Source organism: Helianthus annuus, chromosome 12 (assembly GCF_002127325.2).
Source record: "Helianthus annuus cultivar XRQ/B chromosome 12, HanXRQr2.0-SUNRISE, whole genome shotgun sequence".
Taxonomy (NCBI): Eukaryota; Viridiplantae; Streptophyta; class Magnoliopsida; order Asterales; family Asteraceae; genus Helianthus; species Helianthus annuus.
In genome coordinates, this window is record NC_035444.2 from 40,309,979 (window position 1) to 40,328,073 (window position 18,095).

At 36.6% G+C, this 18,095-nt stretch overlaps 3 protein-coding genes across 13 annotated transcripts; 2 read left to right on the top strand and 1 right to left on the bottom strand.

Annotated features, from left to right (window-relative positions):
- The first annotated feature begins 632 nt into the window (after window positions 1-632).
- Window positions 633-4,671, top strand: LOC110869085 (glutamine--tRNA ligase-like). 11 transcript variants are annotated; one of them, XR_004874825.1, is made up of 10 exons: window positions 634-752; window positions 850-1,009; window positions 1,198-1,403; window positions 1,585-1,650; window positions 1,740-1,888; window positions 2,884-3,010; window positions 3,088-3,224; window positions 3,302-3,401; window positions 3,482-3,577; window positions 4,059-4,671. XR_004874825.1 is itself a non-coding variant. In XM_035980948.1 (9 exons), exons 5-9 carry the CDS (start codon window positions 3,001-3,003, stop codon window positions 3,646-3,648), a joined length of 357 nt encoding a protein of 118 aa, XP_035836841.1. In that variant the 5' UTR covers window positions 635-752; window positions 850-1,403; window positions 1,585-1,650; window positions 1,740-1,888; window positions 2,884-3,000; the 3' UTR covers window positions 3,649-4,671. The 11 variants fall into 11 exon arrangements, 4 of the variants coding, with proteins under 4 accessions (XP_035836841.1, XP_035836839.1, XP_035836840.1 ...); XR_004874824.1 differs by adding an exon at window positions 2,795-2,848 and having other exon boundaries at window positions 633-752; window positions 850-1,403; window positions 2,936-3,010; window positions 3,482-4,671; XR_002552920.2 differs by having other exon boundaries at window positions 633-752; window positions 850-1,403; window positions 4,045-4,671.
- A 3,399-nt stretch (window positions 4,672-8,070) lies between these two features.
- Window positions 8,071-12,476, top strand: LOC110869084 (protein CROWDED NUCLEI 1). Its single transcript, XM_022118381.2, has 3 exons — window positions 8,071-9,442; window positions 10,296-10,982; window positions 11,677-12,476. The coding sequence occupies exons 1-3, from the start codon at window positions 8,288-8,290 to the stop codon at window positions 12,256-12,258; spliced, it is 2,424 nt and encodes an 807-aa protein (XP_021974073.1). The 5' UTR covers window positions 8,071-8,287; the 3' UTR covers window positions 12,259-12,476.
- An 810-nt stretch (window positions 12,477-13,286) lies between these two features.
- On the bottom strand, window positions 13,287-15,518 carry LOC110869086 (UDP-rhamnose/UDP-galactose transporter 2). The gene is made up of 5 exons (XM_022118382.2): window positions 15,200-15,518; window positions 14,666-14,850; window positions 14,206-14,406; window positions 13,953-14,120; window positions 13,287-13,864 (listed from the first exon to the last, which is right to left on the bottom strand). The coding sequence occupies exons 1-5, from the start codon at window positions 15,327-15,329 to the stop codon at window positions 13,511-13,513; spliced, it is 1,038 nt and encodes a 345-aa protein (XP_021974074.1). The 5' UTR covers window positions 15,330-15,518; the 3' UTR covers window positions 13,287-13,510.
- Window positions 15,519-18,095: the final 2,577 nt, after the last annotated feature.

Genomic DNA, 18,095 nt, shown 5'->3' on the forward strand with positions numbered 1-18,095 from the left:
TAATTATGACACATGATCCAATAATAACTTATTTATTAGGTATAGATTTTGGCATTATTTGACGTAGTAAAAATTATAATTTGATTTTGTATAGGGTACCCATGTTGTATATATCAATCAAGTAAGTAAGAGAAAAATAGAAAACCACCACTTATCAGTTATCGCCGCCCATTGGCCCACTTTGATCCGCCTATATTTTTATAATGAATGAATCACCCGGCCCATACCACAAAACGGCCATTTCAGGTTTTTTAATTATATCTCGCAAGTTCAATGCACATGGTTAAATAATTTCACATGTTCTCACAAAGTCACAAGTGTAAATAAGACCACAAATGATTCGAATTTATAACGACCTTGAAATATATAACAAGTTTTTTTTTAACAAGATTTAATTATGTTTTACGAGCCAATTATATATATCTATGGAACCCATTAAGTCTAATCACTTTTTTGAATCAATTCCTACCGTCGGATCATGCTGAGATTAAATCTCAGCCCTTTAAACTCATAAAATTAACTGCTCCAGTGGTGGTTCACAGCAGTTTTTTACAGTTTCTCAGTTGGTGGTTTTACTCCACATTTTTCTGACCATGATCAAGCCATTTAAACTACAGCAGGTAATACTCATCATTTTAACCGCTTTTACGTCAGTTATCAGCAGTTTTATGTTCTCCCCTTTTTCCTCCCATGTCCCAGGTAACCTCCATCCTCAATTTTATGGTCTCCTCTTTTTACTCCCTACGTCACAGGTAACCTCCATCCTTAAATCTGTACAGTATGCATTAATCATCTCCATCCTCACTCTTCTTTCTTCAGAAAGCCCTAACTTTTTTTCTTCTTTCTCAGATCCACCTATAGATGAACAAATGGATGTTTCTATGAATCAAACTCTCAAAAAGATTGATAGCTTTACTCAGCAGGTAATCATATCCAGGTAATCACAACCCGATGACATTGAGGAGATTCTCTATGGTTGCAAGAGTTCGAGACGTGATTTCATCCACATGTACGTTTTCAAAAACATACGATTAAAGTCTCTGAAACTTCATCTCTCTCTCTCCCTTTATTCTAAATCACTCGTCTGAATTTCATCCACACATAGGTGTTATCGATCAATTTTGTGTTTATCTGCATCTCTAGGATGTTTAGGGTCGAAACACTGTCAATTCTGCATTTTTTTGGCAATTCTTGCAGATGATTCTGTAACAATAGCCTTATATTATGGGTTCAAGAAGCAAATCCACGACGATGTCTAAAAAGGTAAAGGAAATTGGGATAATTCAAGACCCACTCTGCAAAACATACCCTACCATCGCTACATAATGGAAGAAGAACACGAGATTGGTATTTGGGGGATTCTAATTTCTGGTCTAATTGGAGCTACTGCCACTACTCTTACTGTATGTATTTGTTTTATTTGCGTTGTTAATCAAACAATGTCTTTCTCTTACTTGCTCCTAGGTTCTTTTTTCCATCACTAATTGTTTGATTCGTTTTAGGTCATGTATACAAGTTTATTTGAGTGAGTCTGCACAATATATGTGTGTTTATGCGTACTAATTACATCTATTCATGGTTTAGATGTGTATCAAGCACAAATACAGTTACAATTTTGCCCCTTCCACTGATTTGGTTAAAGAAATGCAGGTTGGATGTACCCTATTTTAGAAACATATGACTTTTTCATATTCTAATTTTGATTGGTTTCCTTTGATAACATAATAATCTTCTTTCAGATGTTTTCAAGGCATTGATTCTCTCTGTGGCAACATGTTTAAATAATGCATCAGGTCCTCGAAAGGAACACTTAGTGGTTCAGGTGGAACACTTAGTGGTTCAGGTGCTGGGCTCATAGTGTTGTCTTCACAATTGGCCAGATAAGAAGGTTTGCTATTCTTGCATATTTTCAATTTCCCAGTTAATAAAAAGTGGACCAGATTAGTTAGTTTCATGGTATGATTGGTGCACTAAACGTTAATTGCTTATGTTTAAGTTCCTACCGGTACTTTTAAAAGATACTTTTTACAATCTGTGATGACTAAGTTATGCATACAATTATGTTCTTGTGAGCACATGTGCCAGGCATTTCTAATATCGTTTTAAAGAAACTACTTTGTAGGTTGGGGTCAAAACTGGTATGAGTAGGGTCACAGCTGGTCAAAACGGGTACGGGTACTGGTCAGGCTGGGTTCTTTTAAAAAATGATCATTTTTGTTTGTGTAAAAACGGGCTTGTCAAATTGGATAGGGTCGAAATGGGGTGTTTTAAAAAAATATAGAATAACTATGTTTATTATATAGAAATGTGCGACGTGGGTAATACTTGTCGGGTTGCATTGTCATAAATTGCTTTGCTTCTATCCGAATCTTGCTTTGCTTTCTTGATGCATGTATTGGTTTGTTTATAAGCATAAATTGCCTTAACTTTGACGGGTCAAATTGATAAATAAAAAGTTGTATTTAAAAAGATAACAGTTAAAAATGCCTATGAAATCGCATTATCTAAAAAAATCATTCTTCTTCTTCTTTTTATTATTATTATTATTATTATTATTATTATTATTATTATTATTATTATTATTATAACAATATATATTCTCTAATCAGATGTATACAAATTATTTTATAAATTGAAAAAATACATGGCAGAAAGAAGTTAATCAACCCTGCTCGAGCCTTTTGACCCATATAAATTAATATATCTACTTGGAGTTAAGGTCACTGTTAGTATGTTGCCATGAATCAACCTGCTAATATGTTCAGTATTCATGTATATTGTTACATTAACGTAGGTACGCAAATCGACTTTACACAACTCATTTTCTCCTCAAATGTCCATGTTTAAGGTTAGTTATTTACTATATACCAGTGATTTTTTCAGCTCTGCACACTTGAATTTGAGACACGGCGTGCTTCATATTACTGGTTACTAGATGCACTGGGTCTTTACCAGCCTTACGTATGGGAGTATTCACGTTTGAATATAACCAACACTGCGATGTCAAAAGGTAAAGTAATTGTTTTTGTTTTTCTTAAATAAAATATGAAGATATTTACCGTTGGTTATTAATAATTACTTTTGTAGTTGAACCGACTAGTGATCGAGAACTATGTGGATGGATGGGATGATCCACGTTTGATGACACTAGCGGGTTTGAGGCGTAGGGGTGTCACTTCTACAGCAATAAATGCTTTTGTTAGAGGAATTGGGATTACCACAAGGTTGTAGTTTATTTTTAAAATAAACATTTCATTATGTGTTTTGGCTGTGGATTAATAAGAATAGTATGGGTCTGCAGTGATAGTAGTATGATACGTTTGGAGCGCCTTGAATATCATGTACGGGAAGAACTTAATAAAACAGCTTCTCTTGCGATGGTTGTGCTACATCCACTAAAGGTATCTATATTATTATTATTATTATTCATTTTGTTTATTATCATGTTTCTACTGTTAATCTTTAGTCTTTATGATTATAGGTAGTTATTACCAATCTTGAACCAAGTTCAATAATAGATCTTGATGCAAAGAAATGGCCAGATGCCCCTGTTGATGATGCATCTTCATACTACAAGGTAGACTTCTCACTCTCTCTCTATGTATTGGTATTATGATGGTGTATTGCAAAAATGGGTAGGTTGGGTAACAGGTCAGGTACGTTGGGGGTCGTACTAAATGGCACCAACGGGTCAACTTCATAAAACGGGTCAAGCAGGTAAGCTTTTTTAAATAGGTAGAACAGTCATTTTCTTTTTAATGGGTCGAATGAGTTCATTTTACCAAAGGGTGAAACAAGATAGATTTCTTACTTGGGTAACGCGGTTAAAACGAGTTTTCTTTTAAGTATAGGTCAAAGCAGGTCAAGTAAGTTGGTCGAAACGGGTCAGGTAGGTTGGTTCCATACTAAATGGGAGGTGGTTCCGACCTTGCTTACTTCAAACTTTTAGAAATCAAGTTCTTTTTTTTAATATGTTTTACATAAACAATTCTTTGCACATATGTCTGATGACATGGGAGGTGGTTCCGACCTTGCTTATTTCAGCTTCACTGTCATAGGAGGTGTTGCTAATGACAATCGTGTAGCTTTTAACTTTTCTTCATCTTCACATGAAAGACACAGGGGGAGGAAGGTGATCCTGCTTCTAAGCAACTTCATAGTTGTGATTGTGAGTCAGTTGGGTCTAATGTGTGTGTAGTTTGCGGGGTGTGGGGGACTTGGGTTGACATGTGGCGGAGGTGGGCTCCACATTGTGTGGCTTGGCTGGGCGTGGCTTTTTTTTTGGGTGTGGGGTGGCCTGGCGTGGCTTTTTTTGGGTCAAATATGCCCAGCCAGTCCTAGCCATCCACGTCATCTCCTCCCCTGCCCCACGTCGGGCTTCATAGCCACGCCAGCGGGCAACACCGCAACCCACGCTGACCCGATGTGGCTGAACCGGCGTTGCTTGGCTTCCCCGCCCCAACCCACGCCCCACGGTCTAAGTAGTGGTCATTTAGTTTTTTGTTAGTTTTTGGCGAAAGTCAGTTTTACTTTTATCCGCCGACATTTTAAGGCTAATGGTGAATATTATATTCTATTTTGTTTATTGGCCGTCTGAATGAATATAACAAAACCATCTACACACTTGTGACGTTCGTTTTCCTTTTATAAAAAGAATGGTGTTTTTCTTTGTCCCGTTGTATAATTTTGTGTACACTTAATATAGGTTAGCTTTTTTATGTCACATTAGTTCATATAATTGTGTAATCTGACTCTGTTTTATATCTTTATATTCATTCATTCATGTTATATTACATTAACGTACGTAACCCGTCCAACGGACGGGTATTAAACTAGTTGTTATTGTGGTACGTAGGTATTATATACATAAATGGTTGTTAATGGACCTAACAAATGAGGGCTACTAAATATTAAATACAACCCCTAATTACTAAATACATCCTCTCCTCTCACATACTTACCGGTGGGGCCCATGTGGGACCAACACTTTTTCTCGAGGGGGGGGGGGTTATAATTAGTAAGGATGATGGTGCATTTAGATCAACCCCTAACGAATACGAACGAGACTTTGTTCATGTTTATTAGTTAACTTTAACCGGTTAAAAATCTGGATTATATCAAGACCGAGATCAGGTTCTAATAGCTGAACAAAAAATTGGAAGGAAAAGGACCCATGCGAGTTTTTGGAGTTGTTTTCATGAATTGAAGCTCAAAATAAGTTTCTAATCTACCATCTATTTCCAAAGTGATTGGAATTTATTTTAGGTAGGGGTGTGCATGGGTCGGTTTGGGTCGGTTTTTACTATTAACCATAACCATAACCGCTAGTTCGGTTATGGAGTTTTCGTAACCATAACCATAACCAAACTTCGGTTATGGTTAATCGGTTATGGTTCGGTTTTGGTTAATTTCGGTTACGTAACCAAGCAAGGTTTGAAATAAATAGGGTTGTGCATGATTTGAACTTAGCTTGAGCCTATTTTATAAGATAACGAAGACTAAACTTTTTGGTTAAATTACCGATTTAGAGTTCTTTTTAATAAGGTAATTCTCAAACAAAAACAGTTATGGCCATAACACCTTAGTTCTTTATCAAAATAAATGACATCTACATCAAGATCATTTTGTTACTATCATACTTTTATATTAGTAAAAACCCTCTATATGGTTTTGTAAAACACAAATCTGTTATATAAAGTTAACATCACAACTTCGGTTCGGTTTCGGTTATATTCGGTTAACCAAAGCTTCATAACCATAACCATAACCGATTGAGCGATTATACAAAGTTTCATAACCATAACCATTGGTTATATTGGTTATCGGTTATTAGTGGTTCGGTTATGTCGGTTATGGTTCGGTTATCGGTTATGGTGGTTAATTTGCTCACCCCTAATTTTAGGTAAATTTTCAGTCCCTAATGTAAAACCGAATATGAAGCCATAATCGAAATTCATACTTAAAACCAAAAACCGAAACAAATAATTTCGGTTTTTGGTCTGATTTGAGCCTGAACTGACCATATCAGTATGACTAGGGCCAGAAAGTAGACACCGTCCTCCTGATTTGAAACCTAGGAGATCTTGTCATTGAGAAAAAAACGAACCATCTTGTCCTCTGAATTTGTATCCTTTCACATATAAAATAAATATATTACATTTACACAGGTGGGTAGAACCTAAAATAAAAATAAAAGAATAAAGCTAAAATCCAAGGTAGTAACTCAGTGCTACTTATTTTTTAAGATTTTTTCATTTATGTAAAAAGAAAAAAAAAACAGAATAAAACCGGATCATAGATTGTAAAATATTATCCATAATTATATGGAATTTCTGTTTCTGGTAGCATCTAGATTCTTAACCCGTTTTTTTTTCATAGATTGTAAAATATTATTCATAATTATATGGAAGTACTTAAAACACTTAGCAAAAGAGTTCTATACCAATAAACTATGCTATGCTGATGTGGACGCCACATGACGAAAAACACCCTAATGGGCTGAACCACTACGGATTGTCTATACATTTAAACTTTGTAATTCTTGGAACCAAATTTAATGCAAAATTATCATTTGATCAAATATAGTATAATACTGGTTTTGAAAATTTGGATGCTACAAATTATCCTAGAGTGAGCCCGTTAATTTGGGTATTACTTGAATGCTATTATGACCGAGCTTGAATCTTTGGGTAAATTTATGAGCTTGAAACATATAAGAGACCAAATTCAGGTGTTTTTTGAATTTGACTAAAACGTCTTTGTGTATTTTAAACCATGTGCATGCATATGTGCTTAGTTGTTGATTACTACAAAAGTTATGTATTGATTCTAAAATCAATCTTTATTTTCAAACATAGTTATAATTATCATATTAGAGCCATAATCTTTTTCATCAGCTAAAAACAATCATGCACTAATCAATACAAAGCTATCATCATCATCATCAAAACAAGATATGACGAATTTGTTTTCTTTCTTATTCTTGTAACATCTATCTACAACTTACTTCTGGTTGATTAGCTCTATGATCGTCAAGTTGAATTGGAACCTGTATCAAGACATTTGGGGTGCTAATATAATAATAAACTTATTAAAAAACCAAGATTAGGGGTGCAATAAGACAACTGAAATTAGTAAAATGTCAATGATGTCATTTACACCAAATTCAACATAGGCTACGCTACTATATCCATCCCATTCAAAATCTAACAGCACCCACAACATGTGGGTTTGTTTGTGGGTGTCCGAATCTACGTGGCAAGTTTGGTGAACTTTGCCAACGATGTAGCTCAAGTTTATGGTGAAGTCCTTGGTTGTAGACCTGTTCTGGATGAGAAAGGTGCCCACCCCCCATACAACACTCTCATAAACATTCTTAATGCGGTTTAGGAGTTTTTCTACATAAAAAAAGTGAGGGTTTTTAGACTAGTTTGGAAATTTAATATTACGCTGAGATAACAGTTTGTGGAGGTTTGTGCAATTTTGCACCTGTGGGTGCCTTAAAGGCTACTTCTGCAGTCTGTACTCACCTTTTCCTTTCCCTTTCCCAAATACCGCTTGACACGTCCCTCCCGACGTCTATCTTCTCACCTCATATTTCCTTTTCCTTCGCGTACAACATATTTTGTGCCTTCCTTAGTTGTAAGTACTTTGTATTTTTTTACATCATATCTTAAGGTGAAGGGGGTGCACCCCCGAGGGGAAATTTTCACCCACCCAATCATGATGTACCATGTCAATTCCTCACCCATACACCTCTCTTGCCCAAAAAACACAAGGGGTGGTTTCTCACCCAAACCATTAAAAAAGGCATGATTGGTTGAAAGATAGGGGGCTCCACCATTACCCCCTCTCCCACACCTTCCCCGCATGCAGCAAGTAGTCCCCGCATTCACCTTCCCCGTGCGGCAAAATTAAGGTTGGTGGCACCCTCCACTCGCGGCAAACGGATTCCCCGCATACACCCCGCTTACCCTTATTGTTAAATGGACAATATTTATGGCACATCTATCATCTATGTATAGTATCTCAACTTCAAACTCTTGTGCTAAAAACTTAAAAAGAGTTAAGATGCAACAAAAACCTCAAAAAAGTCAATAATGAAGGATTTGACTCATTTCTAAACTTCAAAGCTGAATGATCAAAACTGAAAAGGGGGACACACACAGTCTGTCTCAATCGCATTGCTCTTTTGATCATACAGATTCAACCAGTTTGATCTGTTAACCTAAAACAATCAATCAGCAACTGACCAACTGAATTCCGTTCAATCGTCACCGCCATTGCCATGGATGACATGGAGGATTCCTTGTTCGAGGGTATGGTCCTCTTCGATCCTTCTTCTTCTCAATTTCCAGCAGAATTACCACTAGATCATACTAATAAACACGATGATTCTGTTAATTCTGTTGAACTATCGAATCATGGTGAAATTAGTCAACAATCTGTTCAATCCACCACTTCTGGAGCTTCGTTTGAGCCGCTAGATGAAAACCTGTTCTCGGATCTAACCCTAATTCAACCGCAATCCGAATACGACGACGTTTCCAACTCTCTTGATCCTCCGCTTTCACCGTCATCTTCATCCACATCATCTCGTAGTACTGTTACTACTGATTTCGCCGCAACGACGTCGTTCTTATCAATTCCACAAACCTCAATAACTTCAACCAGATCACTCACTTCGCAGATTTCATCCACCAGGAAGAAGAAGAGAGCTGGATTACGCATCGGTTATGGCAGAACTTCTGCTGTTCAATCACTCGATTCCGATTCCGCCATTGATGTTGATAATTCGCAGGTTCTGGTTCCGGCTTCTGTTTCGGTTTCATCTGTATCATCGCCTGTAGTTGTTTGCCAAGTAAAACTTGAATTAGAAGAAGAAAAACCGCAAAATCGAGTTACTGAATCTGAAATTAAAGCAGTGGCATCAGAAACCGAAGATCTCGAAGGAGGGATCGAGATAAACGAGGCGGTTACGACTTCGTCGACGTTAGAACATAAAGTAGAAGAAGAAGAAGAACAGGAGGTTGCGGAAGATGAAAGCAAGGAGGATTCGATAGATGTGAGATACGAGCAGGTTAAGAAACAGGTTGCGGAGAAACTGGATTATGCGCGGGGAATGGTGGCGTCTGTGTCTGGTAAACGGAAGGAGGTTATTCGGAAGAGAAGGAAGGCTGCGGAGGAGTTGAATAGTGTGTCTGTGAAGTACAAGGAGATGGAGAAGGAGTTGGAGGAGGCGGTTGAGTCGGAGGATTTTGAGACTGCGGAAAGGGTTAGTGATGGTCTTGCAGCAGCGGAGAAAGAGAAGGAGGTTCTGTCTGTTGCGTTGAGAGAAGCAGAAGCAGAGTGTGATGCGATTGATTTGAAGATGCAGGAGGCTTTGGAGATGCAGATTGTGGCTGAAGAGGAATGTGCAGCTCTGCTACAAAGCTTTGCAGTGGTAAGTTTGCTATCTTTGTTATCAAGCTTATGATCTAATATCTATATATCATGTGTCCAGTCAGTGGCGAAGCTTGAAATTTTTTACGGGGGGGTCGAAAACGTATATACCCAAAAATTTCTATAGAACCGGGGGGTCGAAAACATATATACCCAAAAATTTCTATACGAAAACAACATATATAACACTACTGGCCGAAAAGTTCGGGGGGTCGGGCGCCCCTCCCGGCCCCTTCAAAGCATCGCCCCTGTGTCTAGTGATTTAAAACACGGTTGTGTGTTTTTACTATACTCCTGGTTAACATAATATAAATGTACTCTTCCATTGGGAAATTCATGACCTGTTACATTAAGGACTCATTAAGTGGCTGCAGTGCATAGCGTTAGTAATAACTTAGATCTCAGATTATACACACATATGTAGGAAGTAGTTCTAATTCTATTATAACTGGGACTTAAAATGTGTTCAAAGCAAAACAGATTACTAAGTATAAACTGATAATTTTAAGTGGTTTTCACCTCAGAAGGTGATGCCATTGTATTTATCTAGTTTAATCGCCTTTGTTAGCATCCTTATTCTAGTAGTGAAATTAGGGTCAGATACATATAGATTTAACGTGCAAAGCATACAAATAACTAGAGTAATTATTATTACTCTACAGTTTTTGAACCAGTGTAATTATTATTATTACTACTCTCTACATTTTTGTAGTATAATTACTCTAGTTCAAAACTGTAGATTAATAATAATTACATTAGTTATTTGTATGTTTAGTAGGTTATTTTCATTTGTAGAGGATCCCACCCCTATTCTAGTAACTCTAGTAATCTGGACTTCTGGTTTTTCTTCTCAGGATGCTGATCATAATGCAGATTCTATCATCACAAATGCCAAAACTAAAACTTCAGAAGAAATGGAAAAATGGGTTTCGTTATCCGAAGCTTTAGAGGTGAAGAAAATGGAAGCTGAGATAGAATCCGACGTTCTATCCGGAGCACGTAAAGGGTTAGATGATTCCATTGAACATATAGTCAAGGAGGACAAACAAAAAAGTCAACTCCTCCACGAGAAAAAGAAGATTTTAGCAGACGAACTACAGGAACTACTTGCTTTAGTGAAACAAAAAGAAGCAGAAATATCAGAAAACAATTCACAAATCGAAGAGATCGAGAAAAAGATGGCGGGTGCGGTTTCTAGCTTCCAGGATGCACTATCGGACATTGATTTAAAGTCTGCAAATCTTCAATCGGGTCTCTCGCAACTGGAATCAGAGAGCGATGATTTATCTAATAGAAAGAAGGAAATTGACGATTTTGCCCTTCAGGAAGAAGCCAGAGGTTTGAAAATCAGGGAACTTGGACGGGTTTCTGCAGATGAAGCGGCTGTGCACCAAGAAGTTATAAACATGCGTAAGAGTTTAATAAAGTTTATCTCGAAATCACGCGAAGATAAGATACGGTTAGCTGCAACTGAACAGAAATTGTTTGATGATGTCCAAATGCTCAAACAAGATATCTCTGCTGTAAGAGCTTCTCTCCAGGTTAGTCATCAGATTATTCGTAGACTCACGCTTTGATGGACATACATATAAATGTTTTCCAAAAGTATCAGAAATTACAATCTTATATGAGGTTCAGTGGGCTTTTATTATGTTTAGAGTAAAATGCCATTTTTGTCCCTGAGGTATGACCAGTTTTGTGACTTTCGTCCACAGGTTTGTTTTTTCGCATTTGGATCCAAAAAGTCTGAAATCTTGCCATTTTCATCTGGCTAGTTAACTCCATCCATTTTTTCTCAGTTAAGTTAGGGGTCTTTCAGTTTTTTTTGTTAATTTAAAGAGCAATTCAATATTTTTTCAGGGGTATTCGGTCTTTTTACATAAGATGAAAAAGACCGAATTGCCCTTTAAGTTAACAAAAAAGATGGAAATACCCCTGAATTAACGGAGAAAATTGAGAGGAGTTAACGAACCGGATGAAAATGGCAAGATTTCGAACCTTTTGGATCCAGATGCGAAAAAACAAACCTTTGAAAGAAAGTCGCAAAATTGGCCAAAGCTCTGGGACGAAAATAGCAGTTTACTCTTTATGTTTATTATGTTTACATATGGTCATGAAGTGTGATGATCCATTCCAAAACCTTGAATATCACATTATTGATATATGATTATTCAATTAAAACCATCATATTGTAGCAGTACAATTTTTATAAACTTTTTTTTATTGATGTTATAGGATCTATCTTCAACGAAATCAGGAACCCAACAATCAATTGAATCATCCAAACAGAGGCTTCTCTTCATAGAAAAACGGGTCCCAGAAATGGAATCCGAAAAGAGAGTCTTTGCAACCGCAAGAAATTTCAAGGAAGCAGCCCGAATAGCCAACGAGGCAAAGGCATTGTACGTTGAAAAAGAAACCTTACAGCTTAAAATAGATGAAGATACAACCGCCCTTAAGAAGATAGAAGATGATATCAACCACAATGTGCAGAAACTACAAGAAAAAGAAGAAAATATCGCACTAACGGAAAAGGAGTTGGAAACAGTTAGATACCAACGTCTGATTTTGCTTGTGGGTGCTGCAACAGCTGAACAATCGGCTGCTATGAAGTTAGGTGATGTTGAAGAAGCGGATATTTTGCGGCAAGAAGCTCAGGCTGCAGATTCGGAAGCTAAAAAGATTCAACCGGATTCTAAAAATGAAAAATTTGATAGTAAGATATTGAATTCGTTCATTTCGATGGAACTTGTTTCCACTCTTGATAAGAATCAGTTGGCTGAGCTGGTAGCATCCGCTCAGATTTCGGCACCATGATATGAAGCAACACCAGTGGTGAATCTAGAATTTACCTTGAATGTTATCTTTAGAGCTATTCTTTTTCTTTTATTTCTCATACACCCATGTTTTGTTATGGGATTTTGATTTGTTAAAACTGTGTGTTTGTTTCATTGTTTGTGTTTTCTATACAATGTTGTATAAACAATTGAACTTGATGATTTGCAAAGCTAAGATATTTCATTTGGTTTCATTTCTGTTATTTGTTTGGAGCCAAAAAAATTGTGATTAAAGCGACACGGCATTGATTGGCGACCCGGTGGTTTAAAACCACGGTATTGCTTGAGTTCAGTGAAGTCACAATGTCACATCATGGGTTTGCTGATGTTGCATCTTTAATGTATGTTTGAATGGGTCGTGGGGCCTTAGACGGGTCGTTAGCAGGTGGATCCAATAATTTTACACGAACTTGAAAATCGTGTCAAACATATAAAGCTGGACAAAACATGATTTTCCGTGGATTAACACAGCCCAGTTTTAGTTTTAGTTTTATTTTATATTTTTGCATATTAATACTATAAAATTATAAATTTACAACCAATGAACCAAAAATACAAATTTACATAAAACGTTCACACTATAAAATTTGATGCTCATTTCTCTTTTCAATGTTAGACATAATATTCAATCAGTTCAAATTATGACCACATTTTAAACAAATTAATATAAAATTAAATAGGACAACCCGTGAACCTGGCAGGAACCAAACACGACCCGTTTAGCCAAATGTGTTAACGGGTTTGACTCTAAGTAACTCGGGCCCGTTCAAACTAAAACAAAATTACGGGTTTCACACCCCTGGACAGTTTGCTGGTTTCATATTAAGGCCTCCATATGATGCAAACTTAGGATATCAGCATTCGGAGCGTTTTCAGGGTTAAAACACAACCAGATCGGAAACAGACCGAGCTAAGAGTGATCCCAAACAAAAATGGAGCAAAAAAAAAAAAAAAAAAAATAATAATAATAATAATAATAAATAATAATAAAAAGAAAAAGAAAAAAACAGAATCAACCTGATGATATTTAATAAATATATTAACTGGACACAAGAGTTTCTATAACTGCATAAACAAATGATCTTAAAAGCTACATAAATACTATAGATTCCAATTTGGAAGAACAAAGAACAAAACCACATTAAAAACATACAAAACCACATTAAAAAGCAACCAAAACTATGGATTCCAATTTGGAAGAACAATAAACCAAATGCATATTTCAAATTTCTCTATTTAGATTCCCCAAACTCAGGGTCCTTAATTGGACCCTTCTCCAATCCATCTTTCAATAAAGTCAACTCTTCTTCAGTCAAACTGTGCTTCGAAAGCGGTACGCTTTTGTTAGCCGCCTTTTCGACCTCAACCGCCCAACTATAGATCACCATACCCGCAACCGCAACAAGCATCCCCGCAATGTTCTTGAAAGTCAACTCAGAGTCAAACAACAGCCACCCTAAAGTCAACACGGCTACGGTTTTCATGTGACCCAAAACTTGAAATGAAACGGCTGAAAACCGTCCGATGCAGAGGTATTGGCTAATGTTGCAGAAAACCGCCAATGAGCATGAAATCAGTATGAAAATCTGTAATTTGTGAGATCGAAATTAGCTTCACGGTTCGCTAAAACAACCGAAATGAAACAAGAAAGAAAACCGAATATGTTTTGCTTACAATTGCACCGGAAGATATGGTTTTCATGTAATCTGAAATTAATCTTCCGCTTAAATAATAATCAATGAAAGGACCAAATACGAGAAGTGAGAGAGCTTGAATAGGAGCGGTTTTACTCAACAACTCAAAAGCTCCGATCGAGTATTTCTTCTGCAAGGACCCGATAGACTACACACCATAGAAATAAAATCATTATTAAAGATTTGCATGCAAAAAAGATTACTAAACAAACACCCGTGCTCTGTGTGCTCACAATTTGTTGCAACGATGTCGCTAACACTGCTACACACGCGCATATAAAACCTTTGGCATTGACTTTAACATCAGTCACAGTGCAAACACCAACGCCTATAACCACAACCACAACGGCAGCTTTGACTTCCTTTGAATACCGCTTGCTATGAAGAATCCATTCCATCACACAAACCACCGGAATCATGCTGAGTTTGGAAATCTAGAATATAAGAAAAACATAAGTAATACTCAAGGAAGCAACTTTTTTTTTCGTGAGAATGAGAACCCGTCAGGGAAAACTCACGGGCCCACCAGTACCCTATTGACAGGCAGGAAACTAGTGGAAGATGGATCGGAACCCGAGGCCTCTACTAGAGGAGAATCAGGCACTTACCACTGCGCCACCCTCCCTTTGAAGGATGCAACATATAACATGAAATCGTAATTTATTCGTAAAAAAGTATGCAAAGAAATGTTACCTGGTAAAATCCAACTGAATTCAGCATGAGACTAAGGTTCATCCCTGTAATCGACATATTCGCTACAATCGAAAACCAAAGAAGTTCCCACAAAGGAACATGCTTGGCTGAAGTGTATCCCGTCGAATTCGACACGAATCCAACTAGCGCAGTTACCGCAAAATGAAATCCAGTTAACGTCGTAGCTGAAAAAAGCACACATTGCATCAAAACCACTTAGCAAAGTTACCAAATCTCGTCACCGAATCCGACTACAACCCCTTGTGTTCAATCAAGAAATCAACTACCAAATTCAAGATCTATACAAGTATACAACAAAGTAATTTTTAAACACTTCTTGCATAATTAGAGCAATGTAGACAATATAAAAATCACCTCATAAAGATCATGAACTAAAAGCAAACCAATCAGATAAACAGATCAACAAGATCACAAAAAAAATGAAAAAAAAAAACATATTTTTATGAAATTCCAGATCTACCCACATAACAAATTGAACTAATTTACATAAGATCTGAGCAACAAGTGACTAACCAAAGGTGAACGAGTACCCATTAGCAGACATAAGTTGCTTGTTCGCCATAATGATCCCAACAGAACTTACAACATTCATGGCCCATGCTCCCACATCAGACACCGGTGAAGTTTTCTTCTCGGTGGCCATGATTGATTGATCGATCTGTGTTCGATTTCACACAAGGGTTTTGAGTGAAATTGAAGAAAGATCGAATTGGGAGCAGACCCAGATGACGGCAAGTTCAAGAAATTGAAATGATGGGGGTGAAGACGATGATTGACAGCTTGAAGAAATCAAGATTCGGAAGAAGAATAATAGGATATATTGAAGTATGATGGGCATGTTTGGGTAAGCTTATTGAAACAACTTATTGACTTATTGGCTTCTTGGAAAAGTCAGGATTTTGTGACTTATTGACTTATTGGCTTTTCCCCCTCATATACACCCTCTTTGCCAAACATTATTTTAGAGCTTATGACTTTTCAAAAAGCCAATAAGTCAATAAGTTGTTTCAAAAAGCTTACCCAAACATGCCCGATGATATGAACGGTGATCTAGCATATGGAGACAACTAGACAAGATCCCATTTGAGGAAAATTAATAAAGCTTTGAAATTTATTTTAAAGTTGTTGTCTTGGTGAGTTCTATTTTTGTCACTTTTACTAGATAAAGACTATTGGTTTACTCTTTTTATCTTTTTTTTTTGTTGGTAGTAAAAAAGTTGTTTTAAGATTTGGTTTTTGAAATTAAGGGTGTTTTATGTTTGGGACTAGGATTATTCGGTTATTACGGTAAGGAGGCTGCAAATGAATCGAACGGACATGAACAAGATCTTTTCATGTTTGTTTGTTAGAAAGTGTATGTGTTTATGAACTATTCATGAACGCTTACCGAACAAGATTTTATGTTAGTGTTCGTTTGTTAAGAAATGAGCTTGTTCGTTTTCGTTTGTATTTGTTTGTTAATTTTAAGCAACAAATGAAAAAAGAACGTTGATGAACACAAACTAATGTTAATGAACACAAATGGAAACAAACGAACACAAACAAGCATTCATGAACATAGTATAATACACTGATACTTATTAGATATTTTATTTGTCGGAATTTTGAAGTATTTAAATAAAATATAAAATCAAAAAACGCTAATGAACTATGGAACACAATCTAACACGTTACCGAACATTCATGAACATAAATGTACAAACGAGACATGCGTTCATGTTCGTTCATTTAACTAAACGAACGAAATTTCTTGTCTGTAATTGTTTGTTTAATAAACGAACGAACACAAACGAACTTCCCACCGAACGACTCACGAACTGTTTGTCGGATGTTGGTTCTTTTAGAGCCCTACATAGGATGTTTTAAGTAAACAATGTTTGCTGAGTTTCCTGATTCAGTAGTTTCAGATTGTCCTTTTACGAATAAGTTAGAACAACAGTTTAGATGTATAATCCCCTTAATCATATAACCATTGTAATATGCAGTCTCCTAACAGTTTGATGTATTAATTTTAGGGAAATAACAAACATGTCAAAATATTAAGGGGCTGTTTGGCAACTTCTAAATGGTTAAGTGCTGAACTAGTAAGAGGTCTAAACCATTAAGAGGCAGTATAATGTTTAACCCTTCAGCAGGGGCGGACATATATATAGCCCAAGGTGGGCGGGCGCACCCCCGGGGAAAAAAAAATTTAGTGCTATTTTCCGTTGAAAATCTCGTCTGCACCCCTTGGATTTTTCGTCCGCACCCCTTGAATTTTTTCATCCGCACCCCTTGGAATTTTTCGTCCACACACCTTAGGAAAAAAATGTTTTCGATTTATATTTTAAATTTTTTAGTAAACTCTAATTAAAAAAACTACCTAAATTATATAAACTTATACTACCCAACTTAACCCAAATACCCAATACCTTAACCCACTATTTCATTAAACATAATTAGCCCACTAATTACTAGCCCATTAACCAAACTCAACCTAAGTTCAAACTATAATAATTAAAATAAGCCCAATAGTCCCTTAGAATTCATCTCGCCCTCCCTCTCTTGCGTCGTCTCCTACCAGCGATCATCGACCACAACAGGAACCACAACAGCACGTCATCAGCAGCCGCGAACCACCGCCGTCTGACACCAAAGGGTAACAAAATTCTTAAATAGGTTTGAAATTTCATGTGTTTTGACGTTGTTTATGGTTGTTTAGATGATTTTTAGGGTGATTATGTTGTTTAAATGATTTTTAGGGTGATTACACACGATTTCTAGGGTTGAAAATTAAAACTGAAACATTATTTTATAGAGCGATGAACTTATGCATCAATTTGTTTGTGATAGGAATCATGAGTAGGGACGTTATGGCGCAATTTCTTTTGTTTTACATGACCCGACCCGAACCGACCCGATACGAACCAATTTTTTTACTTATATACCTAGAGGCCTAAAATTTTTAAAAATGTTTCGCACCCCCATGAAAAAATTTCTAGGTCCGCCACTGCCCTTCAGAGGCAAATGTCTGACCAATTCAGATTAGAGGTCTTAACCATTCAGACTCTGTATAAAACTTAACCATTCAGAGGCAAATGTCTGAACCATTCAGACATCTGCTCACGAAACAAACAGTGTGAACCATTAAGTGCTGAACCAGTAAGAGGTCTGAACCATTAAAACTCTCATTAAGAGGTAAACAAACAACCCCTAAGTGACATGATAATGAGTAATTTACTTGATTATTTGACATTGTTTGTTATTTAAATAATTAAGAAATGCTATATATGTATTTTTATATTACAAAACTAGTATTAAGCCCCTGCGTTGCAGCGGTTATCGTAAAACTGTGTCAAATGGTATCAATGATATATCACTGGCAGCGACCACCAACACCGAAAAAACTCGTAAAAACAAAATAAATAAA

Coding starts and splice junctions, on each gene's coding strand:
- LOC110869085 (XM_035980945.1), top strand. Junction 3,225..3,301: donor GGAATTGGGATTACCACAAG/GTTGTAGTTTAT, acceptor ATGGGTCTGCAG/TGATAGTAGTATGATACGTT. Junction 3,402..3,481: donor TTGTGCTACATCCACTAAAG/GTATCTATATTA, acceptor TTATGATTATAG/GTAGTTATTACCAATCTTGA.
- LOC110869086 (XM_022118382.2), bottom strand. CDS start 15,329: ATGGCCACCGAGAAGAAAACTTCACCGGTGTCTGATGTGGGAGCATGG. Junction 14,121..14,205: donor CGACATCGTTGCAACAAATT/GTGAGCACACAG, acceptor TATGGTGTGTAG/TCTATCGGGTCCTTGCAGAA. Junction 13,865..13,952: donor CCATATCTTCCGGTGCAATT/GTAAGCAAAACA, acceptor CACAAATTACAG/ATTTTCATACTGATTTCATG.
- LOC110869084 (XM_022118381.2), top strand. CDS start 8,288: ATGGATGACATGGAGGATTCCTTGTTCGAGGGTATGGTCCTCTTCGAT. Junction 9,443..10,295: donor TGCTACAAAGCTTTGCAGTG/GTAAGTTTGCTA, acceptor TTTTCTTCTCAG/GATGCTGATCATAATGCAGA. Junction 10,983..11,676: donor CTGTAAGAGCTTCTCTCCAG/GTTAGTCATCAG, acceptor TTGATGTTATAG/GATCTATCTTCAACGAAATC.